The following is a 25685-nucleotide window of genomic DNA, read 5'->3' on the forward strand; positions in this document are numbered from 1 at the left end:
CTCCTCCGCTGCCTGGGCCAAACATACCTCTGCCTCCACAGCTGATAAATGGGCATGACAACCATGGCAAAAAAAAACGAATGCGGAGCTTTTTCTGGAAAACTATCCCTGAAGAACAAGTCCGTGGTAAAAACAATATCTGGACGATTGCTGCAAGACCGCAGTATCAGATTGATACAAAGACAATCGAGGAACTTTTTGGGCAGCAGGAAGAAACCAAGCCCCAGGACCCCCGAAGTCGATCTTTAAAGTCTCCATTTAAAGAGACTAAAGAGGAGGTAAGAATTTAAATAAACCCTCTCTTTTACATAATGCTGTAGGAGTTGGTGTGAGTTCTGGCTCACCTTTGTCTTTTTCTCTATCATGTTTCATCCTTGTGGCAAATTTGTCTTGATTTGAAGGAGAGGGGAAAGATGGAAAGGATAAACTCTTTGTTCTTAGTGGCATACATTTGTTTTTCAAAGAACTAATGGTGTTTTATTATTTTAACTTGTTAAGTGCTGTGATTTGATCATCTGTTAAAATCAAAGAAGTGGATTGAGCCGAAGGTGTCTGTATTTACTCACATTGGATAGCCCTTGAGTTTTCAGGGTGAAACATAGGTGTATTGTAACTTTTATCTGTAGCTCTTCTGCTGTGTCTGTTGTGCAGACAAAATGTTCTGCATGCAAACAGGCGCCAGGCAGGAGGGAAGAGAATCCCCTTGCAAGGGTTAATGCTGTATATATCCTTGATGCCCTAGAGACTTCAGGAAGGGAAGTACCAGTATGACAGTGGGGAAAATGAACATACTATAGTGATTAAGGAAATTTGTTATTTAGGTGAGATAATTTTAAAATTTCAACTTTAATAAATGTTGCTTTCCCGCTAATGAAAACTTTATTTCATTTACCCCGCTTTTTATGGACACTAAAATAACCTTCCAAGAAGGTCTGAAGATTGTTGCTGATATCTGTTCTGGTGGTGAGAAAGTATATACTGAGCACTTTCAGGTTCAAACATTCTCTGGTGAACTGATAAGTAGCTTTTCTAGTTCTTAAATCCCGATTTATAGACAGTCTCTTTGTGAAGCCTGAATTGAATTATCTCAAGTGATATTTCTATGAAGTAATTGGAGGGTGGAAATGCAGATTTAATCACCTGTGTGTGTCTACATACATGTTAGTTTGTAAACAAAATACAGAGAGCAGGGGGTTAAGAGATGTAACAATGTGTCAGTTTTTAGTGAGAAAATAAGGGCTTGAAGCTGGTGGTATCTTGAAGGACTGGGGAGATGTCAAAACAACATCAGCAGGGACAAGGTGAGAAACCAGTGTACCGATAGCATACATGTTGTACAGAGAGTAAAATAAGGGGTTTAAAACAGGCACGTGTGTTGCAGACGCTGAAACCCTGATATCAGGAAGGAGTAATTGGGGCCATCATCAGAAGTAGTCATTAACCTCTGCGCTGTTTTCAGGCTATATTCATCTTCAAATCATTATTGCAGCGAGTGGACTTCCTGTACTGCATACAGATGTACACAACTCTGGCCCTGCTTTTCCTTAGAAGCTTCCTTAGAAGCTCCCTCTTTCAGGACTGTCATGTGGTGAAAATCTAGCTATAGTAAAACCAATGATAACTTTAATAAATGGAATGTGGCCCGTAGTGTACAGTAGCTGGGGTAGAGATAACCCCAGCGTGCTCCAGAACTCCTGTTTTCATGTACAACTTGAATCTCAGGGCATCTTGGGGAGGTTAAGATCAGTGTTAGAGATTAAAATTACAGGCCTTCAAAACAAGGGTTTCTCCAAGAAACAGTGCTCTGGAAACAAAAAATTGCCCTCCTACAAGTTAATGTTTTTGTGCATCTGTCTGGAGCTGATACGGTGGTCCGATGCACCTCCACAGCTTGATGCGGGTCCACTCTGGTTCAGGGCTCCCACGGTGCCTTTGCATGTGGCAGGTGGCGAGGTACCAGTACTTTTCTCTGAGTTATGTATGCTCCTTGAGTGACAAAATGTTCAACGCCGTTGCTAAGCTTTGTCAAGCATGCCGCAGCAGTGTGTCAGACAGCGATGAGCAATTTCTTGTGTGTTAAAGGACTATGCGGTACTAGCTGCTTAGCAAAGGAGGGAAGGAGATAATCATGAAGAGCTGTGTTATTGGAAGTGTGGAAGCAGAGATACTCAACAGCTCACATGCCTAACGTTACTACAGGCATCATTCAACAAGAGTATGGAGATTCAAGGCGCAGGCAACGTTTGTGATTTCCGTCATCAGTGCTGTCAGCTGCTGCTCACTTCCTTTAATGTATGATGGTTATTCTGTAGTAAAACCTACAGACGTTCAAAGGGGTTGGGGCAGGTGGGGGTGTACAGCACCCGTGTGACCTTGTGGAGAGCGTGTTAGCATGGGGCTGAGGAAGCTGTAGTTCTGTTCCTGGCTGTGTCACTGGCCTGGCAGGGGCAGGTGGACAAGACTTTTTGTGTTTCAGTACCTCTATTCCTTTTGTGTGAAGCAGAATTGATTTTAGAAAGTGCTTTATGGTCTAGCTGTGAAAAATGTTCTTTGTAGTTTAAATAGTGGAATTAGTCTAGTCGGTGTAGTATGTCAAGAACAAATTTTCAAGATAACTTCAAGTCCATAAATCCAAGTATCACTTTGATCCAAATCCAAAAAAACCCCAAAGCACTGTACAAAAGCGCGTGGCTGGCAAGTCTGCTCTTTGGCTCAGCAAGGTTCCTCTCGGTGCAGTGGCGTAGCTTCAGTGGAAGTGGTGAAGAGTGCCTCTTCAGCCAGTGTTGAGGGCACTGCCCCAGATGCTGTGATGGAGATGGGGGTTCCATACCTTCTCCAGAGATCGCTGTTGATTATGAATAAACTCTCTGTCCATGTAAAAGATTACAATATTGAACATCCTTCTAATTCCTCACTTGCCAGTTATTTTTACAGGGAATTTAGATGTCCAACTCGGGCTATTGCATCCCAATTCTGGAGGCTTAGCACTAAACATCATCATAACAGATGCCCTTTTTGAGATCTGAGTTGAACTCCTAAAGCAAATACTTTCTGTAAACAATCCCTCACCAAACCCTTAGGAGATTAATTAACATGTTTCCTTGACTAAAGACTTAATTTGCCCTATGGTTTCATGTAATTTGAACCTCTGAAAAATACGGGGAGTAGAGTTAAGTTTGCACACCAATTTACTTTCCCCATCCTTTAGTGGTGTCACAGCATGCCACAATATACATTCACCTAGGCTGTAGCTAGCCTGGCAGCAGAGCGAGGAGGACAGCTTGGTGCCTGAAAGAGAGCTGGTCTGTCTTTCTCCTTCTGTCTCTCTGGTCTTGTCCCTCACCTCCCCCTATCTGTGCACTGGCTGGAGCAGTCATTGGACCCTCTGTAAACAGATTTAAGTAGCTCAGCAGAATGCTGTTGGGATTTTTTTTTTTTCCTACTGGAGTAGTTTTCTGCTATTTTAGTGAGTTTTAATGGCTTGTGAAAGGGTGCAGTGAATTCTAGAGCCTGTGCAAGGGGCTAGTGAGAGGAGGAGAGAGAAGGCAGATGGAAGAGATGAACAGGATGTCTCTTCTCCCCTCTCTTTGCCAAGACCTCTCTCTGTCTTCCCCATGCTGGCTCTGATGCTCATTCCACCTTCTTGAGAGCTGATTCAGCCTGTTAATCTATCAGAGGACTAACACAACAAAAAAACAATGAGATGAGTACCAGTGCCTGCCTAAGGGAAAGAGCAGGCTAGGAACGTGACACGGGAGGATGACATGGAGCGGGACAGCCCTGCGGGTTCACTAGCTGCTAGGTTCACTCTGCCGTGCTGTGGAAGTGTACCATTCCTCAACCACTCCAGGCAGTGCGTGTGGCTCTGAGAATAGACGCCAAAATATTAAACTCGACAGTGATGGTTATTGTCTTGTAAAGTCAAGGAGAAGCTGAAGCAGGAAGTTGTTTATACCCTTCCTAACCTCCAGCACTGAGCCTGCACCACCAGGCAGTTCCATGCTTGCTGTAGTTTGTAAACTGTATCCCACCATGTGAAACCTCATTGTTCTTATCCAGAGAATATATATGGTGTTTTGCTTTCACTGATCTGTCATAAATCCCCTTTGTTAAGTTCCTATTCCTCATTGACAATCTCACAGCAAGAAACTCCTGTTGCATTTCTGCAGTCACTACAAAGTCAATATTGATGTGGGGCTCTTTGTGTCTCCCAGAACACTCCTCTGAATCTTTTGTGTTGGTTGCAAATTTGTGTCAGAGTTCAGTAGATTTCCTTTTACCATCATCACAACTTCACCGTGTTACTCAAGCTAATTTTCCCCTTAATACATTTAAACCAGCAGTGGATTAACATTTGTCAAACTGATGTTGTTACTACCCCACATCATCTGTGCCTGCTGCAGATTTCAGAGATATGCTGAGTTGAATACTATGGTGATGAGAAGTAGATTCTTGAGTGAGTTGGCTGTCCTTGCTTCAAAGATTGCACTGTTTATGAAGGAAAGGTGGCAAGTGTGTGAGGCAGTGACACTTGCATTGGCTGGCAAAGTGCAGGTCTTGAGATGGTGAAAAGTATCTGAGAGAATTGTAGTATTTCCAGAGTAGGATAAACAAAAATTGAATAGTTTCCTCTGGCAGGAGAGTTGAAGAAGATAAGAATGGAGAAAGCTGTCCTGAATTTATCTAAAGTAAGTAATACGAAACCATATGAGAATTTTCTTTGGTATAGAGAATCCCTGTGAGACTAGGACAGTCTGTTCTCAATTCTTACAGTCCAGTGTAACAAGAAGTCCAAGGGTATTACTAGTGGACAGCACATTAAAATGTATTTGGGTGGCAAACGGAGATTTGGAATGTGCTGTGCTGGCACCATTGCTGAAGGTGTGTATGAATAGGAGATAGGAGCAGGCTGAGCAAAATTTATAAAAAGCTGGGGTAATATTTAAAGGGTAAAAAGCAACGGCTTGATAGGAAATCATAGGCAGATGGCTTTCTGCAAGGACAAAACTGAATGAAAGCTTGGTGGGGAAGAAGAGTAGACATTATGAACAGATGTTGAGGCTAAGATTATGAATCTAATATACAACTGAATGTGAGATGGAAGATACCGTATTTGTCTGCAAGGAGTAGGAACTTGTATTTATGGCATGTCTGCCAGGTTCCCCTTCTATCCTCCTCACACTCCCATCTGGAAACTCCTTGAAGGTAGCTAAGCAATGACAGCTTTTTCAAACACTTTTGATGATCTGGAAGTGGACACCAAGCAAAGAGTGACCAAAAAATGAGCCGTGTGTTTTAATTGTGTACTTGAACAAGAAAACAGAGAAAAAATAAGAGTATGGTCATATACAGAACATGAAGTGTGTATAAGATTCTTGTACTTAAGAACCCCTATGACATTTGTATGTAGTGCTGATAAGGCAAATGCAGCTGCACATGTTGCCATCTGTTGTTTGTCTTCCAAGAGAAGATGTTAAAAATTTCACTAGTTTTGTTTGAGGTTGTACTGTAAATCTGAGTTGTGCCATGGAAACCAAACGTTTACCCAGCTGATGGTCAGTCTTATTGTAACAGTTACTGCCCATGACTGAAAATAATATGTATGGAATGTTAACGGTGAAACATGCTTTTAAAAAACCCAACAAACAAAATCCAAATGATGATGACAAAGCTTATAGGCTTAAAGTAGTACAGAGAAATCAGAGAATTAGGAGTGACCATGGCAATTGGAGACTGGAGCTGCAGTTTGAGAGGTCAGTGAGAGGTCCTTGCAGTAAAACAGTTGAAAAAGATTAGATACTGCAAGGGGAGAGATAGCTGAACCTGTCCCCATGTTAAGGGACTTACCCTTAATGATCTGTTGGGGGCCTCTCAACTCCTAAGATAACAGGAGAATAAACCACAATCTGTCCTCTTATCTTTGCATATGCTAAAACTGAAGGGCTTCAGGCTAGCAGTCATCTAATTAAAACTAATGTGCTGATATTTCCTGTGTTTTCTAGTCTTTCCTGGTTTCAGAAGAAAGGAAATTCCAAACTTTCAGAAAACTTTAATTTGATTCACTCTTTTCAGCAGATGAGGAGGCTGTCTCCTGGGTGTATGTTGAGGATAGCACATTAATCATACCTATATTTTCACTGTCACCAGCTGACTGCAGGCTAATTCAATTTTGTGATGATGCCAGCATTGCATTTATATATGTATTTCTAATTTGTGCACTGTCACAGAGGTCAAGACACCTTTCCAGTTGTCAAAACTTCAAACATCATGCGAGTCCAACAGCAGTCTTGAACATCTGTGTGTGCTGAGTTCATTTGTTGCAGCAGTTGGGTGACACTGTTAACATGAAACAATTTTCTTGCCCTTGTAAATCTCATGACTTTTGTCACTGTTATCACCAAAATAGTTGTGGTAGAATTTTAACCTTAAGGACATGATTCACTAAAACAGGGCAAACATCTCAGGTTTGAACTTGTACGCTGTTTTAGGAAGAAAAACTACCATAAAAACAATTAAAAATAAAAAGATAATTAGGGAAAAAAAGTTTGTTTGGTTGTTTTTTTTTTTATCTGCTTAATCTCCAGAATTGTACACATAAAATGATATAGCAATTCATCTTCAAAATGTAAAGGGGGGGGAGATTATTATTTTATTACAGGTTTCTGTTTGCTTCTAGATGAGACATACAGATTTGAGCATTATCTGTCTCAGGTTTTGATTCAAGATTGACTTACTTTCTGTGCATCAGTATGGCTGTTAGTTTGCGTGAATGAAGCATATTGACCTCTGCTTAGAAAGCCCATCCTCACATTTGTTACAAAACCTCTGAAATATGTGGGGTTTGAAGTGTGTTGCTCACTAACCATGGGGTTACAAATGGAATACAGTGTATTGCTTGATAAGCAACACTTTGCAGATGCCACCTTGTGAAATAATTAAGATTTACTTTGTAATGAAATAGAATTTATCTTGATTCCTCCCTTTTATAAATGTTGCTACGGGGTTTTTTTTGCTTCACTTGGGAAAAGGTGTTGTGTGTTGTGTATTTCCCTGGCAAAAACTGTAAGCTCTGTAATATATTATCTTCGTGGATAAGAAGTGACTATTCATTTGGCCTGTGATTTGGTGGCAACTGCAAACAATTACCTGTAGCGATTTAAGAAATGATACCTGCATTATATACTATTTTCATAGGTACTGGTAGATTAATTTCTCTTTCTTTCTCTCTCAGGTTTCCATTTTGGATGCAAAAAGAAGTATGAACATTGGGATATTTCTCAAACAATTCAAAAAGTAAGAGTTGATTTTTCCATGCATCTAGTGCAAGCTACAGATGTGTGAAATTCTGTGTAGTTCTTATCAAAAGTATTGTACATTGTGCCCTGTTCCTTGTGGAGTTTACAGTTCTATACAGGCTTGTCCTAAGTGACTCCATTTAATAATTTGTTTTCTAATATGTTTAGTTTTGAGTCCTATTATGACTTAGCATCAAACATACAGAGTTTGCTACTATTAACCAGTTGAAATGAGTTTTCAGGTATAGTTAAGGGAAACCCTTATACAGCTGCTTTTCACTGGTTTCCTTTCTTTATAAAGAATACATAGAAAGGGGTGAGGTGACAATGTTTTTTTAAGAGCAAGCTGTTTCAGTGCTATCTTTATTCACTGATAATGTTGCCTTTCAGTAAAGGCATCACTGAAAGTGGTGTTAGAACAGTGCTGCTGTGGATGCTGATACATAAACTCATTATAATTCCTTTGAGTAGCCCAGCCATGGTTTTTTTTCAGTTTGTGTGACTATTCACCCTGCAAGTGTTAGAAATGTGTACGCTCTTTTTTTTTTTTTCAAGGTCTGCTGAATCCATCATTGAAGATATTTATCATGGAAGAAGTGAGCCCTATGGTTCTGAACTGCTGAATGAATTTCTTAAATTATTACCAGAAGCAGAGGAGGTAAATAATGGTTTTACATGGAACTTTTTTTTTTTTTTTTTTTTTAAGAATTCTACTGCCTGGGATTCCGACAGGAAGGTCTGTAAAAGAGGAGTCCCAAAGCCTTCCTGAGGCCAGGGTACATAGGAAACCACTGAGTGTAAAGGTTTAATCTTGGTGTTGAGGTTGCGGTGTAGTCATTCCCTTCACATGCAGTAATTTCACCTACTTTTAAGGTGCTTCTTCATGAAAGTAGTGATAAGGCATTTTTGTTTCTCTGATGTCCTTTATGATGTCCCTTTTGTCTGTAAACATTTTAACAAGACCTGGAACCCAACTCTCTGCAGAAAACTGCTCTGGGCGGGGGGCTAGAAAACTCAGAATCAAAGTATATCCTAATGGAAACAAATTAAGCTTCACTTCTTTGGCACCTGCCTCATGCTTTCCAATTGCAGAGCCTGCAAGTTGAGTATTGGTAGCTCTATGCTACTGTCTCTTCTCACCTTCTGGTCTGCTGCCTGCTTGGTGCATCTGGGATCCGCCTGCCCCTGGGCCTGGGTCACTGGTTTCCAACAGGGCAGAAAGGCTGCTCCACTGTGCAGCACCCAAAGAATTTGCTAATATGGCTTAGTGCTCCAAAGGAGACATGTTAGAAGGCACAGAATTACCAGCAGCACCATCTGCAATGTCCCCGTGCTCACCATACCACCAACATGCAAGTGCTGCTTTCTGCCCTCCTGGACCCAACCTCCAAGTCCATTCACATGATTAAAGAGGTGAAGCTTCTTCATCGGCTAACCTGGGAGCCCTGCTTAATGATGCACAGTTCCTTGTCTGCTCATGTATTTGCGCTGACCCATTTGTATGTACTTGAGAGAAATGTATACCACAAACTTGACAAAATTAGCATTAGAATTGCTCGAGTGCTTCTCATCAAAGTGATGGCTGAAACCTGGGAAATTGCTAGTTAATGTCCACATACAGCTCAACCTCAACTGGCATGCTTTACCACTTCAAGGTCATGCTGTCAAAGCACTCTGTTTACTCTGTGCAGCAGCAAACCTCACATCCAGTCAACAGCAAAACACGTTGTATTATTTTGCTGTCAAATATTTAACCCTAAATTGGGCTGCTTATGCAGGGAATTTTGTAAAAACTGCGTTATAATAGTTGATACACATATTTTTTAAGAGCTGGGGGATATCAGCAAGTTGAAATGTAATTAATCTGAAAAAAAAAGAGGTGACAGTAATTATGGGAGTTCAAAACTGTTTCCCCTTCTCTCTTTGTTTGAATTTCAGTAGATATTCCTGTATTTAAACAGAATTTATCTCCCTCCTCTGAAAGAGTCAGACAGAGGAGAACAGTGAAGGACTAACTTAAAAGAAAGTGACTCCTAGTTAACTTTGTGTATATTCAGCAAATTAGACTGAAAGAAAGTTATTTCTTCTTCTTTTCCTCTTTATGGTTGTTATTTTACAAGTAGAAAACAAGTAGAAAATATTTCAGCTAGAATTGTAATGTAAGTTGTTCAATTTTATCAGAATTTTGCCTGCATTACTCCGCTAGATGCTTTAGATATCCAGTAGGTGTTGCTAAGTGTGAAAAGGTGTATTTATTACCTAGTAGATGATTTGACTATAGGACTGCCCCTCAAGATAGTGGGGCCAGAGCACTTAAGAAGTGCTTTTAAGGAGACACTTGAGAGATTAATAGAAGAGATTTTATGATGCAGAGGGGCATTAGAAATTAAGGGGCATTAGACATCAGATTTGTTGCTGTTCCCAAGGGGAGGCTGGAAAGAGGCTTGTTCCAAGGTGCAGGTATTTGTATGTATTTAATTAGTTCCATGCTTCAGAGATCTCATTGCTCACCATCAGGAAAAGGAAAGACCACCTTTCTCTTTGTTATTCTCTCTGTAATTGTTTAACTTCTTGAGAGTTTTCCCTGGGGGGGCTGTGGGGTAGGGTGGGGGGTGGCAGAACAGGGAGCAGATCCTGGGTGTGATTCTGTTGGTATGGAAAAATGTTTCAGTGCCTTTGTGTCCTCATGCTTCAAGTGTTCAAGGAATAAGTGGGTCCAGTAGCTTGTTTACTACTGTGGCTCCTGAAATGTTAGTGTGGTCAGTTAATTTTTTTTTTTTTCTTTCTCTTTAGGAGCCTCAGAGCTTTTTTGTTCATCTTTCTCAGGATTTTCTTCCCTGAATATATGTTCACTGTTCTCCTTTTATGTCCCCTTCTTTTTTGTTAATTATCTGCCTCGTAGTCTGATAACCTGTCTCCTAATTTACCAATTGCTAAGGGAAAGCCATCAGAACTATAAAGTCCCTCTCCACATACAAATAATCCAAAATCAGTAGAGATAGCAGGTGGTGTTATTGGTTCTGCTGTTCTCTATTCTGTTTAATAGTCCCTAATTTTTTATTGATCTGGTTGTCATATCACATGAGATAGGTGTCATTCGGCAAGGTGTCATTACATTGGCCTGTCCCTGCAGAATGTTGCACCCAGCCTCAGTAGGGCTTCCCATTCTCCTAAAGACCTGCGTTGTGGTTGTAAGGATTGCAAATTACTTTGAACAGAGACTTAAGCAGTCACATCCTAAAAGGTTAGTTATTTAGTTACCAGTGCTAACTGTCTTGGTGTAGCCATAGGGGGGCTTCTGCAGTTCCACTTTGTATACTCTTCTTTTCCAGGGCTCAGGTATTTAGAGTCACATTTCCCAGTAGCAGAGTTGTCTTGCAGGTTGGAATGAGAGACAAGTGCCCCCTGCCAGGCATGTGCTCCACCCCAATAACTGTATCTGGACATGTCTACTACTTTTATATGGTACCATAAACCTTTAGTCTGCAAAAGAGAAAGGAAAGAGAGAGGAACACCTTTCTTGGTCATAGCTGTAGAAAGGGCTCCTCCAGACCATCACTTTTCTGCTTTTATAGCAACAACCTTTACAGTTTATCTATTGTGAATAAACACTGACTTTATACTCCAATCTTATCTTATCTAGAAGTGTTGTGATATATAGTCACATTACCTGAATGTTCCCCTGGCCACCAGTTTGACGTATGTGACATATTTTACATCATTTACATATTATCTCAGGCACGCAATGGACATTTCAAAGTCTTTGAGAGGGAACAGCTTTTTGACAGTGGAGGCTAAGTACTCAGGCTAACAAATACATTTAACATCTTTTGTCTTTAAAATTATTCTTTCTTTTTGCAGTATTGTAATGTGGCAACTCTATTTACATGCAGAAATAGGTGTCAGCACTAGTAATTTTCTACCTGTTTTCTATGAAAGCTGTTGAGATTGTTGAGATATAAATAGCAAATATTGGCTCTTTGCTGAATGGTTTTGTCAAACTAAATAAGATCATTATTGAAATATTGGCACTGTGGTGAGGTCTTTTGTCAAACTGAAAATGTTTGGGCATTTTCAAATGTTTAATTTGAAAAACTTGACAAGTTCTTGAAGCTGGTAAACCTGGAGCTTGCTGCAAGGTTCAACAAGGTTTTGTTCAGGGCTGTGGGTGTGGCACTAGGTGAGCTGTCATACAGTGGTTAAAAAATAAAGACCAAGAAAAGGTATAAAAACTCAATACATTAACAAGTAAGATAAGATCACTGTTTTTCCTTGTAAGCCTTGTTAGAAGTCCTGCTGTTTGTATCTTACCATGGTTAGCAGTTTTATAAGACGAAGGAATGCCCATTTGGAATCTCCTCTGCTTCATCCCTTTCACAGCTCATTTTTCCAGAGAGCCTTTGTCTTGACTGAAGCAATGGCCTTCTTTGCTATATCACTTCTAAAAAGATTCCTAGCTGGTTCTTAATGATACCCTATTAAAATGGCTGACAGCTGTCATTTACTGGCATCCTGAGCAAAGCAGAGAAGCAAAGCAGAGAAGCTTTTAGCTGCTTTTATGTGCATATCATTGCACTCTTCAGCAGGCCCAGACTGGTAAAAGTTGAGCGAGTCCAGTGTTTAACAAGCTAGAATAGCCAGAATTTGTACTTTAAATATATACAGAAGAGAGCATATCATACTGCTAATCAGCTCACCCACATACATGCACGCCCAGGTTATCAACACAATGTCTTAACTTCCTTTATAATGTCTCAAGCCTGTCCTTTGCTCATACACTCTGTTTTAAAACCCTAGTCATCTGTCACCTGCTTTACTGGAATTGTTCCTGTCTCTCAGCTCTACCCTTTTCAAACCTTGTTTGTGTAGTTAACTGCCCCCTCCTTTCCTCAGCCAGTGCTGTATATGGCTGACTGTCCTTCTTAGCTTTCATCTCCTTCTTCCTTTTTCACCCCTTATGATAGCTGCAGGTTTTTCTCCTTTTCTTTTTATCATTTGCTGATAAAAGTTTGCCACTGCCCAGGCATGTGCCGCATGGTGCCTCCCCACCTAATACATTAGCTGCTTTCCCACGTACCCCTGTAGCTGGATTCCACTGGGTTGCCTTTTGGGGTTTTGGTATTTTTTAACTCAGTTTTTCTTTAGTGCCCTGAATGTTTTCAATGGTATGAAAATATTAGGAAAAAATCACAGAGAAAATGTTTACTCCTCTGGACTATTGTACTTGGCTTTATTTTTTTTTTTATTTGTAACATGGGGAATATTTGACTTAATTGATCAGAATGTGGGAAAGTACTTAGTTACGTAAGCATGTATGAGGATGTACTAATTTATACTCTTCTTCAAAGATCCTTTATAGGAGTGCAATATACCTGTTTTGTGCCATAAAGTAAAATCCCACTACTTGTAAATAAGTGCTACTGGTAGCTCAAAAATGACTGAAAACTTGAGTGGCAGGAATTCAGTAGTTTTCCTGTCTGTGAGGAATAGTAAGACACTTGCAATAGGCATATCTACTCCAATTGTTCACAAACCAAATCAAAGATCAGGCTTTCTCTGTGTCATAACTGTTTTTAAAATGCAGCAAATTACGTATGTGAGAACTTTCTGTATCTAAAATCTGATTTAGTGTGCATGGGCGTGCATGAACAGTGCAAATGCATATTCCATATACAAATACAATGAAAAATTAAGTTAGTAGCTCTTCACCCTATTTGAGTAATACAGAATGGAGCATACAATGTAATTATGCTCTCTTGCATGTATACATTACACTGCCATATCTTGGTATGTGGCTGCATACTGTTGTGGAAAACATTTTGTTGTACTTGAAGAGAGAAGGTCAAGGCCAGAACTGATAGTTCATTGTGGTTATAAAATAAACCATGTTTTTCAGCTCTTTGTGTTCTCAGACTAATTCAAAAAATCATAGAATTGTTTGGGTTGGAAAGGACCTTAAAGATCACCTAGTTCCAACCCCCCTGCCCTGGGCAGGGACACCTTCCACTAGCCCAGGTTGCTCAAAGCCCCGTCCAACCTGGCCTTGAACACTGCCAGGGAGGGGGCAGCCACAGCTGCTCTGGGCAACCTGTGCCGGTGTATCACCACCCTCACAGTGACGGATTTCTTCCTTATATCTAATCTAAATCTACTCTCTTTCAAGTTTAAAACTGTTACCCCTTGTCCTATCCCTGATAGAGTCCCTCCCCATCTTTCCTGCAGGCCCCCTTTAAGTACGGGAAGGCCGCTATAAGGTCCCTCTGGAGCCTTCTCTTCTCCAGGCTGAACAACCCCAACTCTCTCAGCCTGTCCTCACAGGGGAGGTGCTCCAGCCCCCTGATCATCTTCGTGGCTTCCTCTGGACCCACTCGAGCAAGTCCATGTCCTTCTTCTGTTGGGTGTCCCAGAGCTGGACCCAGGTGGAGTCTCACCAGAGCAGAGTAGAGGAGGAGAATCTCTCCCTCGTCCTTCTGGCCACACTTACCAGGATGTGGTTGGCTTTTTGGGCTGTGAGCGCACATTGACAGGTCACATAGAGCTTCTCGCCAACCAGATCTACTCTGTCTAGTCTGTCTGTTAACATGATTAATAGTGAACATTGTTGTCAATTCCCATCGTTTCTTTGCAGTTCCTGGCTGCATTTGGCATTTGAATTTGAGCCCCACTTCTAGGAGCCATCAGAGAATCTCAGTTCTTTTTGGGAAGACTTGGACAACATGGCTGCAGAGAGGCAAATCCCATGGGCTTTTGAGTAGCCTCCCTTGGATTGTGTAGGGGCAGCCATCCAAAATGTGCTTCAGTAATTTTTAGCTTTGGGGTTCAGAAGCTGTTCTTTTGGTTTATAGGTGGTGTCAATTCAGTCAGATAACTTGGGGGTTTTCTGCTTCATGGTAAGATAACTGGTCTTGTATGAAATTTGTAATAAAGAGGGAATACAAAATAAATTGTTGTCCTAACTTTACCTTAGCTATTCCCCAGACTATTTACTGTTTTAAGGTCAGGTTAACAGAGGGTTTCATCTCCTGTGTCAAAAACTTAGACACGTATGGAGAAACAGGCTATACTGTGCTGAATTCCAGGATGAAAAGGACCTTATAACTCTTCTGTGTTACTGTTTTGCCTGTCGTGGAATGGGTCACTATCCTCCACCTTGCTTGGGTTTTGGACTTGTCAGGTGAGCTTCTTTGCTGCTTCTTATAAAGGTAGTTTTGGACATCTAAGGCAAAACCAATGGGGGTTAAGATGGCTGCTGTGGGATGGAGAAAGTGTAACCAGGCGATAAGCACATCTCTGCTTTAAGGCTGATTACACAGACTGTCTTTTTTGATTACTGCCCAAAGCTTTTTGCATTTTGACATTCACACCCCATCCTACCCATCAGAAGGCAGACTCATTAATGTCTTCTGTTGTGCATGTATAGGAAAGTTCCTCCTCTGCATGAATTCTAGGATTTAGTACTCCCTTGTACCACTCTAGGCATTTTTCCTAATAGAATAGAAGAAAGAGGATTTCATCCAGTATCTGTAAAATTAACATTCCACATAGATAACATTGATTGCTACTTACTGTCAAAAGTATATTTAAATATAGTACAGGGAGCATGAGTAAGTTAATATTCCTGTGAGTATTTCAGGCTCTCCTGTGCATCCTCAGCTCTCAAATGCACTTTTTGTTCATTTAAATCTTAAAATTCCATCTTCCTTTAATCACCTGTGGTTTATATGATCTTGATTTTGCTGATTTGGGGTGGGGGTTTTGGTGGGCTGCTTTTCATTTTTTCTACCCCTTCCCCCACCCCAGATCTGAAAGCCCATATCCTTTTCAGGCAAACTTTGATATTTGCAACATACTAAAATGAGGTTAGAGAATTTGCAATTTTTGTTGTTTAGGTTGCAGACCTATTTTCTGGAAGCTAGGTTAAAGAATACCTGCAAAGACTGAGATAGTAGATGTGTCCCACTCCCCACTTCATGATGTAGGAAAAAGTGTTTATTTTCGGTTTGTTTCTTGCCATTTAACACCTTAGAAACATCAGGAATGTCAAGTCTGGTCTTTCCAGTTTTTTGTTGGCAGACTTCTCGAATGACTCTGTAAATTAGGAGTTTTCTCAGGCCTCAGAAAAATGGGTATGCTGTTTATCTTTAGAAGGAGCTTTTGTCTGTCTTGAGTTAAAGGGAGGGGACAGGTGGTGTTAGGAAATGGAGTTGGATAGCCTGAATAAAAATTACTCTTTGATTGGAATTCACTTTTTTTTGTCATTTTTGTTGGTCGTCTTTTGTTGTTTGTGGGTTTTTTATAATTTGAAAATGGAGTTTTTTTCTATTCTGGGTTTAATTTGTAAATTTTGTTTTCTCTTTCTTCATGTGCTCTCAACATTTCTACTTTTATACAATGTGGAAAAAGAATAGGAATGAAGCAGAACAAAGCTGTTAAAAGAATCCTTTTCTTCTACTAGTCCAGAATTTAATCCATGATTTAGCATAGCGTATGTTGTCTTCCACTGCAAATCAGTTACTTCTTTACTGTGAAAGCAGAAAAATAACTTCAGTGTTTAATTTGGTGCATGATGCTTTAAAAAAACTGTGGCTATTTTGCTAAATTATGGCAACCTGGTAAATGTTGATGGCCTGATGTAGTGTGTCTCTCTCCAGGGTAGCTTAATATGCTTTCTAAAACTGAAGACAGTCTGTGTAAATGTGGTTGTGAATGGGCTTTAAGTGTAATGTTATAAGAAGGAAGGATGATGAGCTGATGTGTAAATCAGTGAAAACATACAACCTATACTGGGTGTGAACTTGTTGGTTAAATGAAGAAATAGTGTAATTGAGAGTGAAATCTGCTTTTGGACACAGTTGCTTGTGTTGGAAGATGTGGAAGAAATTCCAGTTACACTTAAACATATGTGCATGTATTTTCCAGTTCTTCTGTTATAAACAAATAGTAAGTATGTGGGCAGATCAGTGGCTTCTAGATCATGCAAATGTATGGATTTTTGTGGAACTGGGAAGGAAGATCGGCAAAATTAATGCAGTGATATTTCCTTTGCATGTAAATGATGCTCTCAGAATACTGACAACAAATAACTTAAAATGCAAGATTGCATTTATCTTTAAAATATTTTGTGTGAATGAAAAAAAATACAAACTCAAGAGCATGAAGTTTACCCCTTAAGAGAGTTTTAGAGGAAATGGTTAAAGAAAGTATCTGAAAAAATACCCCATAACTTAAACCTCAGCTGCATTGTGCCAAAGAGATCTAGGCAGTCCTATGCTGGAAATGACGAGCACAGTCAAGTTTAAGCTATACACATGTGTATAACCCAGTTGTTGCAGAGTTGAGGGTCATTTTTCAGAACGTCACTTAAAGCAGCTATTTCCTGGGTGAACAGCTAGAGCACAGCAAATGGACCAGTTGGAAAGAAAAGAACCAGTTCTCCTGGGGAAGCTGGAACAGCAGTGTCCTAAACATAGCGATGAGAGCAATGATTGATCAGAGATCAGAATGATGAATTGGAAATCAGACATCAGAATCACCAGTCAGAATGATGGCATCGTATTTTTTCCACTGGACAACGTAGATAGGTTTCTGGGAGAAGAGTGATGTTACTGGTTTTATTTTTTTGTGACTGGGGTGTGCACAAATTACAGAAGCTTGGACAATGAAGCCATTCAGTCAGTCACTGAGTGGACTCTCTAATGCCTCCTGTTAAATTAACTGCTTTTCAAGGTGTTTCCTTCCAAAGTCAAGTTAGTCTTGATCTTTGATAAAGTTCTTTGCTAGTGTTTTTTTTTCTTTTCTAGGTAAAGAAATTAAAAGCCTTTGATGGAGATGTATCAAAACTGTCTCAAGCTGATTCCTTCATGTATTTACTAATCCAGGTGCCAAAGTAAGGAGATTGTAGGTTTATTCTGTTACCGATAAATGTTCTCTTTGGCTGTCAGTTCTAAACCTGTTTGTTTGTGTGCCCCAGTTACGCTCTTAGGATTGAAGCCATGGTGTTAGAGAGGGAGTTCTCACCCTCCTGTGCTTCTCTACAGGATGACATGAAAATTATAAGACGGGCAACAAAAGGTAATTAAGCATGTTGGGACATGCATAATACTCTTGTATTTGTTAGCATGTTAATTACTCTGCATTATGAAGACTAGAGCTGGAATTTCAGGTACTTTAGCTATTAAAAGGAAGCTAACTCCCCTCTGACAAATGCCATCAGGGTATGCCTGGCAAATCTTTGCTTCCAAAATCAAAAATCTGGAGACTTTGGACACATAAGCAATGAGTTCATGACCAATGTCTACAAGCAGTGTATCAAAACTGACAGAAGCAAAGGTGCCCATGGCCAAATTGGGATAAATCATCTTTTGGGTACCATTTGCTCATTCATGCATCTCTGTCTCTCTGATTGAATGCATTTGTTACACCTCTCTGCTCACTCTTTCAGAGATCCATAGAGAAAATCACTGTACAGTTTCCAGATTTCTCTACATGCTGTTGCCTCTTGAGGTGGCAGTATTGATGGGCTAAAATCTTTATTGTAGAGGCTTAATAGTATTGCTATTCCTTTTATTTTCTGGTTTTGTTCTCTGTTTCTCTACGTTTCTCTTTTGGTCTCTACATTTCACAAGTTTTGAAATACCACAGCTGGTTATTCGTAAGGTAATCTGGTGTCTTCTACTCTGCAGGAAAATATTTAATTTCCTTGTTTCAGTTAAACATTAATGATGACTTTTTCAAATTACTTGAGTGCCTATTTGTCCTGTTCCTCAATATGAAACTCCTATTTCATGGTGGCAGGTTTTTTGACAGGCTACTAGAGCACTGGTTAGACAGCTTAGTGGTATAAAAAGGCACAGTAGTAAAAATATTCAGCCGTGAGCACCAATGCTTAGGATAGTCATTTTTTGTGAAAGGAAAGGGAGAAAAGCCTGGTGTGTTTTTTCCCACCAGTGGGGATTAAACTAGTCCTCCTTGACTCAGAAAAATGTACCTTTGCTTAGGCTGAGGTTTAAGTTTGGCCTTTTATTGGGATGTCTCTCAAATCACTGTTGTTTGTGTTTTGAGCAACAGACATATGTGAGGGAATATGTTATGTATAAAAGCAGCCATGCCCTATTGTCCTTCATGTCCTTCACGCAGGACATCTGTGAACTGATGAATTCATTCCTTCCAGAGGAGACGCTTTGGTCTCCAGCTCCTGCATCAGGCCAGTCATGCAAATCAGACTGACTGAGCTTCCCTGTTTTCAGTCCACTTGTGTCATGTGCTCTTCTCCATTTGGTCTTTTCACTTCAGGGTTTGTGGATAGCCTGAAGTTGTTTAGGAGCTATGTCTACTTTTCTATTCCTATCTCCTATGTGTCTTTCCTTGTAATTAAGCTGAGAGAACTATTTACTTAAATTCTAATGCTGATAATCACTAAGGGTTAGGAAGGTCTAAATAGCCTGATGGATTCTTGTCTAGCCTGCAAGTGGATGTATCTCATAGTGATGCTGAGCTGGCTCCTACTATGCAAAAGCTTTAGAAGTTGTCTTATGAAATTTGGTATTCTCTTTTGTATTCTCTCCTCTTTCTTCCTCCTTGCTTCCTCACCTATAGCTTGTTAGATCAAAGGTTATTTAAATTAGTTCTATTTTTTCAGGCTTTTAATACTGAAATCCAAAGATACAAGGACTGCCTGCTTACAAAATGAATGATTAGTATGTTAAGCAGTTAAATGCAGGGGAAATTACAGAATGTGAACTTTGAAGCAAAATAGTTTTTGAAAGTATTTACGCTGCAGTCAAAAGTATTCCACCTTTTATGACGTTCATCAGTGTAAAATACAGTACCTTACATTAAAATCAGCTCACATTATTTTTCTTGCCATATGGTACTTGCAAATTTGGAGTTACTTAGTTTGCTGTGCCACTTGTGTAAAGCCCATTTATTAACTCTACAGTTCTGACTTTCTGTATCTTTTTACTGAGGCAACCCCTCTGGTAACTTTTAAGCACAAACAAAAAGTATTGTTTTGTGTTCATATGTAACTGAGTGTATGAATTCAAATAGAGCACTAATGTGCATTTTGAAAAAAATGGAAATATGTACAAAACAAGCTTCTGTGATGGAAGAGCTTTAAGAAGCAGTTTTATTCCATTTGACTCTTTGCATCACGCTGAATATAACTTTGTGCTAAATCATCTTTGATGTGGCTGAAGTAAAATAAATGCTGCTCTGAGCTGGTGATCATACAGAAATAAAGTCATGATTCATAGTGAGAGTGGGATAAGCAAGGAAAATTTAAACATTGCCTGTTATCTTTTCAGGCCTGATGGCTAAGGCTCCCAAAAATAAGAATAATTGTTCAAAAGCCCAATCCCAGCAGATGGTAAATGGAACCTGCAGGGTGCAGAACATTTGCCTCATGCTGGAATTAGTAGGTGGTGAGGATACTTAACCACTTGCATGAGACACTGCACATTGCAGGATTAGGCAGGATTTGTTAGCTGCTGGGGGTTGCCTTGGAAGTACTGTGCTTGCTAAACTAAGGTCTGAGCATCCACTTGAGGTCTGTCAACAGTGCTTGTGAATTTGAATTATACAGTACCATTTTTTTTGCCACTACCTTTTCAGTTTGTTGTAGTTATCTGTTAAAATATATGTTTTCACCTTTAAAAGCTTGAGATGAAGAGGAGTTTTGTAACTGACTGTGTGTTTTTCTAAACAAACAATTGTTAAACAGCAATTTTCTTGTTCCTTACAGAGTTAATGACTTGTGAGGAGCTGCATTCCATATTGCACTTGGTCCTTCAGGCTGGGAATATTATGAATGCAGTAAGTGACATCTGAAATGGATATGGCTGATTGACCAAAATTCCTTGTTAGTATTGCAGTCCATTGATGTCATGCCTCAGCTGTTTGCTCATTTCTTTTTAGGGAGGTTACGCTGGCAATGCTGTTGGATTTAAACTGTCGTCACTGCTCAAGCTGGCAGACACAAAAGCCAACAAACCTGGGATGAGTCTGCTTCATTTTGTTGCTCTGGTATAGAAAAACTTTTTTGTTGGTATAAGCAACTGCTACAAATGTAAGGCCATAGATGATAGACAGTAGAAGGGGCCATGTGCCTCAGAAAAAGCAGCTTTTTTACAGCTTTGATCCTAATCTTCATCTTTATTCTCCTGCCACAAAATTCACCAATTTACCTATGTCTGGTCATTCTATCCAGAAACCCATGGAACACTTAAGGGGTTTTTATCTCATATAAAAGCTTGTCTTCATCTAGCTTCATCACTAGCTTTTCTCTTATCATCCTGAATTCTTACACTGTGGAAGTGGCTTATTTTGATAAATATTCTTTCAGTCTTCCTGTTGAATCTTTTGAGTAGCGTTTTTGGTAGAGACTTTTTTTTCTCCCTCAGTGACTGACATGTATTTTTAAGGCTGCTGCAGATTATTTTTCAATTTCTTTTTCAAACTTCGTTTCAGAGTTCCTGATTTTAGAAGGGAATTTAAATGCTTCTATATGTGACTTTAGTAATCTGTGTACAAACTTGATTAACAGATTTCCAGTCAGCTAACAATAGGGTATTAATTGATGTTTGTGCAGGAAACATCATATCTGCTTGAACAATGGGCATCAGTAAATTGTTCTTTAACTAACATTCCCTATTAATACGCACGGCAGAAGCAGCTATTATTGTAGGCTGCAAAATGGAAGCTGTTGTTTAAAGTTTCCAGTTCTGATCCCTGGCTTTTGTTAAGGGGTGTCTGCCACTCAATTGTGTTAGGATTGAATGGGAAGAAAAACAGTGCAGGAGAGAAACCTTTAAGTGACCTCCCAGAGGCTTTAGAACTGCTGGACTTAGGGTCTTTGGCATGGTGGTGGAATGTTAATGGATTGTGTGTGTTTTGGTTTTGTTCTGTTTGTTTCAGGAAGCCCAAAAGAAAGATGCTGCTCTTCTCAACTTTTCAGAAAAAATTAGGGATGTTCATGATGCTGCCAGGTAAGCCAAAAGAAAACTGAGAACTTATGGTTGGACTGTGACTTGGAATTTTCTTATTTGTGAAGCAATGACATGGCTTATTCAGAGAAGTCTTGGCACAAAACCTGAGATCTTTACAAATGTTTACTATAGCTTTGAGGGCTTCATTTCCATTTGCTAGCAGAAGTATGCCTGCAATGTGCCTTCAGGTATGAGGTTTTTTACAACATGATCTCCACGAGATTTTGGTAGTTTTGTCTCTTTAAAATACCTGTGCAATATATGTTACTTTTAAGAGATTGAACTAAAAGCATGTTGCTGTTTTTCCTTAAATCAGTTTTCATCTGTCTCTGAGCACACTACAGTACTTTTTCAAATCCAGTTCCAGGTACAGGTACTGGCCCTGGCTTCTGTTAGATGCTTTTTGATATTTCATTTGCTTCTCCATTTCTGTCTTGGATGTCTTTGGGGCTCTGTATTGTTTTAATCTTAAAGTCTCTAGCTGCATAATTTTAAACTGAACTTGATTCATGCCTCGGTAACTGTACTTGCTTTTTTGAGACAGTGTGATATAAAACCCCAAACTGGAAGATAGCAGTGCTGGAGCTCTATTCCCAGTTTTGCTACTTCCTTACTCTTGAGCTTTGGGCAATCTATTTACATTCTTTTCCCAGCTGTAAAATGGATCCAATCTCTTAGATCTGATGCAGGGTTAAGTAATGTCTGCAAAGGCCTTAAATCTTCTGAGAAAAGGAGTGGCCATGGAGTTAATCAGAAAATTTTTGAGGGACCACCTGTGTGGCGCTCTGCCATCCAACCCACACACCTTTTTGGCAGTCTGCCATGTGGCCTGCTGGGGAATGTAGCTTCCCTCGGCATCCAAGCCCCCTGGCAAACAGCAGGGGAACAGGCAGAATCCCAAATCTGGTAATATTTTTTCTAACCACTTCATTCTTTGATCACATTTGTTAATGCTGAAAATCTTCTGTAGTAACTCATGTTGAAATCTATTCAGGGAACGCACTCTGTACAGGAAAATGAAACGAAACGAAATACATGTCTCACTATTGGTCATGAAGAAGATCTTTATTAGAGACAACTGTCATGCACAAGTTGCTCATAAATCCTCCCAATTAGAGCATGTTAAAACAACTACCATTAAGTTCTTTATTTTTTATTGTCTTGCCTTCTTTGCTTGTAGGCCATCCTCTTCCTCCATCACAAGCAGAAAAATATAGCCTGTACCTTCTACTGCGTTTCTTATTTGCAAAAACACCCATGAGGGAACTAACCTTTGCAGATGAAGTAAGCAGAGAAAAACCAGCACACATATTCATTTATGTGTGCACTGACAAACTTACGGATGCTGTCACGATCCGCTGTCTTGTGCACGTCAGTTGGTCTGTCACAAATTCTTCAGCGTTACTGTTTTAAAGTCATGCTGCTGGTAAAATGACCTTAGTTAGGAGCATGTGTACAGTTGTTAATTTTTATCAGTTTGGAAACTGTAGTGCTTCAGTTCCTGGGCAAAGCTCAGTTCTCTTGTGAAGGAAGTGCCATAGACTTAGAAGCATTTACCCTCAAAGTGACCAAGAGATTTAGGTGGGAGCTCCTGTTGTATGGAACGTGAGTCTTCCAGGATAAATCTCAGATTACCTCAGACCAGAGCTCTTTGCTGTGGTCTTCGATTTCTGAGTTACCTCTCTGCAGGAGCAGCTCTGCTGCTGGTATGTGCTAGAAGTATGAAATGTAGTAACTGCTGGGTTGAGACTGTGTAGGCTACACTGCAGTGACTGCTTAGAAGAATGTCACATGCAATTTCATGATGCCAAATACTACTGCCAAGATGGGTAGTCCTGGCTGACTATCCCTTGTGACCTGCTTTTTGTTCCAGCTCCTGCACCTGAACAGCCACGTAATCAGCTGGACTGAGCAAATGATCCATCTGAAAGCAAATTGTTTTTTGCTTTTCCTAGGTTAATTTTCAGTACACATATATGGCTGGCCATCTAGAAAATGAGTGCTTAGCACACGCACCAGGGAGAGAAAAGGAACAGCTGGTCAGAGGCAGGGTGGCATTACCCTTTCTCGTGGTAAGGTTGGGTAGGACTGGCTGGAGTTAGTCATGAAACCACACCCCACGGGAATCTTTTCAGATTGCTAATAAGGATAAATGTGCTTATCTCTCTCCTAATGTTCAGTGTCTACTCTGGTAAGATTTCCTGAACAGGCCTGTCTTGTTTGATAGCCAGGTTGCACCTCATGTTTAACATCCATTTTTGAAGCATATTATGGCTAACCTGCAGGCAACTCCTTCCCCCCTCAGTAAACATTCTCTGTATATGCTATTTGTAGGTTATCCATTGATAATGTCGAAGCAGAGCTCCACTCACTGTCTTTCAAGGCAAGATCTGTTAAAGACAGTATTCGGCGAGACCCAAAACTCTTTCACCAGATGGAAAGCTTTCTCCAGGTTTGTAGGATATCTGTGTTAATGTGTTACCATCACCTGAATACAGGAGCATTCCTCAGCTAAATGTAATTTGTGTGGACATGTTAATAAACAGAAGCATTGTTTTAATATGTCTACCCTATCAGTTATACAAAGGTGTTCCAACTACATGCCGTTTGTCAAGTAAGAGTGTTGGAAGGATTGTGTTTTTACAGGGAGGGATGCTGAGTGTACATTGCCCAAGGCTTGTTAGGCAAGTGTGTTTAATGGCTGTGAAATGACTGATGAAGATTAAAATATAAGACAGCTTGGATTGGTCACTGGTTTTGTACTTTGCAGCTGCCCAAAGTGTAGTATCTGCATGTTATGTTATACTAGAGCATGTCAGTTTTAGCTGAGGCTGTACTATGCATATGAATCCTGCTTGTTGGGTGGCTGAAGAGTTACTGTTAGAAGCTGAAAGGTTAAGGGACTGTTTTCTCTACTAATTTACCCTTAGCATAGAGTGTATTATTCTAAGTCATGCCATTACTTCTGGGTGGGTTCTGCTTTTTTACTACTGCAGTGACTTTATAGACATGAATGTTTATAGCACTTAATTTTGAAGCAGAGTTCTTGGTATTTTCTGAGTATGTGGTGATGCCTGGAGAAATACATACTATACTTCAATTAAATTATTTTTCTGTTTTACACTGTAGATAATTATTAAAAATAAGAAAGCAGGTGTTGATCTGGAATTTAACCCACCCTGATTTTCAACTTGCAAATGTAGTTAATAGTCCCTGGAGTTTTTCAGATGAGAAGTTGATGAAGAAAGGGGCGGGTTAAGATTGAAATACCTGTCCTCATTCACTCTGCATTTGTTGGCTCTTATCCATTGCACCCAGACTCTTTAATGTTATGTTCTAACACGTTTGGGAATTTTTTTTTTTTTAATTTAATAGCTGGTTTTATGTAACACTACAACCTTCTTTAGGCCACATTCCAAAAGAAATGTTGGGGGAAAAAATCGTTTTACAAATGCATACCTTACATAAACACTTCCGGTTTTTGTTTCTAAATTACAGGTGATAACCAAGCTGATTTAAAAGTCATCTTTCGTTATCTCATCCTCGTGAATAAATTACTGAAATATGTGGGAGGAACTGCTTTTCTATGTATGCTTTTATCAATTGTCCAGTTTATCTTCAATCCAGCTTTTTATTGGGTGCTTTTTTGGGGGCTAGTTTGGTTGGGGTTTTTTGAGACTTAAGAAGTAAGATTTGTTCCTACCCTACCGGCATAATTTGCCCAGTACCTTTCTGACAGCAGGGTTGGCTTAAGTGGTCACCAGTGCCTTCAGCTGCCTATTCCCACCCTGGTGCTGCAGTATCAAAAGTATTTAGGTGATCATGAGTTAGACAGTGTCAGAGAACAGGTTTGTCTGAAAATTAACTTTTCTCCCCAGGTTACTTTGAGCCACATGTGGTCTCAGATCTGGGACTGTGCAAGGATGGGAGCAAGTGGCTGGTGATGCAGATAGGGAAGACAGAGGGGCAACTACTGAAAGTGTTTTAAGCAGCTCTGCTGCTCAAAGTTTAACCACAGCCTTATTCTCTTCCTCATGAATCTTTTTCCGCTAACCTGCTCCAACCCTGTCTGCATAGCTCTACGCTTATGACTCAAGGTGCTACTTTAAGGGGATGTTTTCTGGATGTCTTTAAACTATGCATATTTTCATCAGTTCCTTAACTTTCTAGCATGAAAAGCCTTTTATTGTGGTCTAGGGTTAACTCAGGAAGGAGTTGATACTGTGATGTATATCTGTGACTTTACCCACATGGTTGTTTTAGAAGAGTGGGAAGGAGGAATTAATCCATTTATGCTTAGCTGAAAGCTGCAGGGAAAATGGGAAGATCAGGCACGTGGAACTTTCAAGGACCTTCCAGGTGGTCTGTCAGTGCCCTAGCACAGTCTTTGATTTTACGCATCTAA

At 40.0% G+C, this 25685-nt stretch overlaps 1 protein-coding gene across 1 annotated transcript in view; it reads left to right on the plus strand.

Annotated features, from left to right (window-relative positions):
• The window catches only part of FHDC1 (FH2 domain containing 1), a 33400-nt gene that overhangs the window by 351 nt on the left and 7364 nt on the right, over positions 1 to 25685 (plus strand). Inside the window, exons 1-9 of the mRNA XM_026848142.1 lie at positions 1 to 278; positions 7232 to 7293; positions 7851 to 7953; positions 17096 to 17181; positions 17266 to 17366; positions 20038 to 20108; positions 20211 to 20318; positions 21210 to 21280; positions 23615 to 23732. The exon at positions 1 to 278 is cut by the window's left edge and continues 351 nt beyond it. Coding sequence (XP_026703943.1) covers positions 1 to 278; positions 7232 to 7293; positions 7851 to 7953; positions 17096 to 17181; positions 17266 to 17366; positions 20038 to 20108; positions 20211 to 20318; positions 21210 to 21280; positions 23615 to 23732 — 998 coding nt within the window. The remainder of the gene's footprint in view (positions 279 to 7231; positions 7294 to 7850; positions 7954 to 17095; positions 17182 to 17265; positions 17367 to 20037; positions 20109 to 20210; positions 20319 to 21209; positions 21281 to 23614; positions 23733 to 25685) is intronic.

This window comes from Athene cunicularia, assembly GCF_003259725.1.
Source record: "Athene cunicularia isolate RWA chromosome 4 unlocalized genomic scaffold, athCun1 chr4_part2, whole genome shotgun sequence".
In the NCBI taxonomy this organism is placed as follows: Eukaryota; Metazoa; Chordata; class Aves; order Strigiformes; family Strigidae; genus Athene; species Athene cunicularia.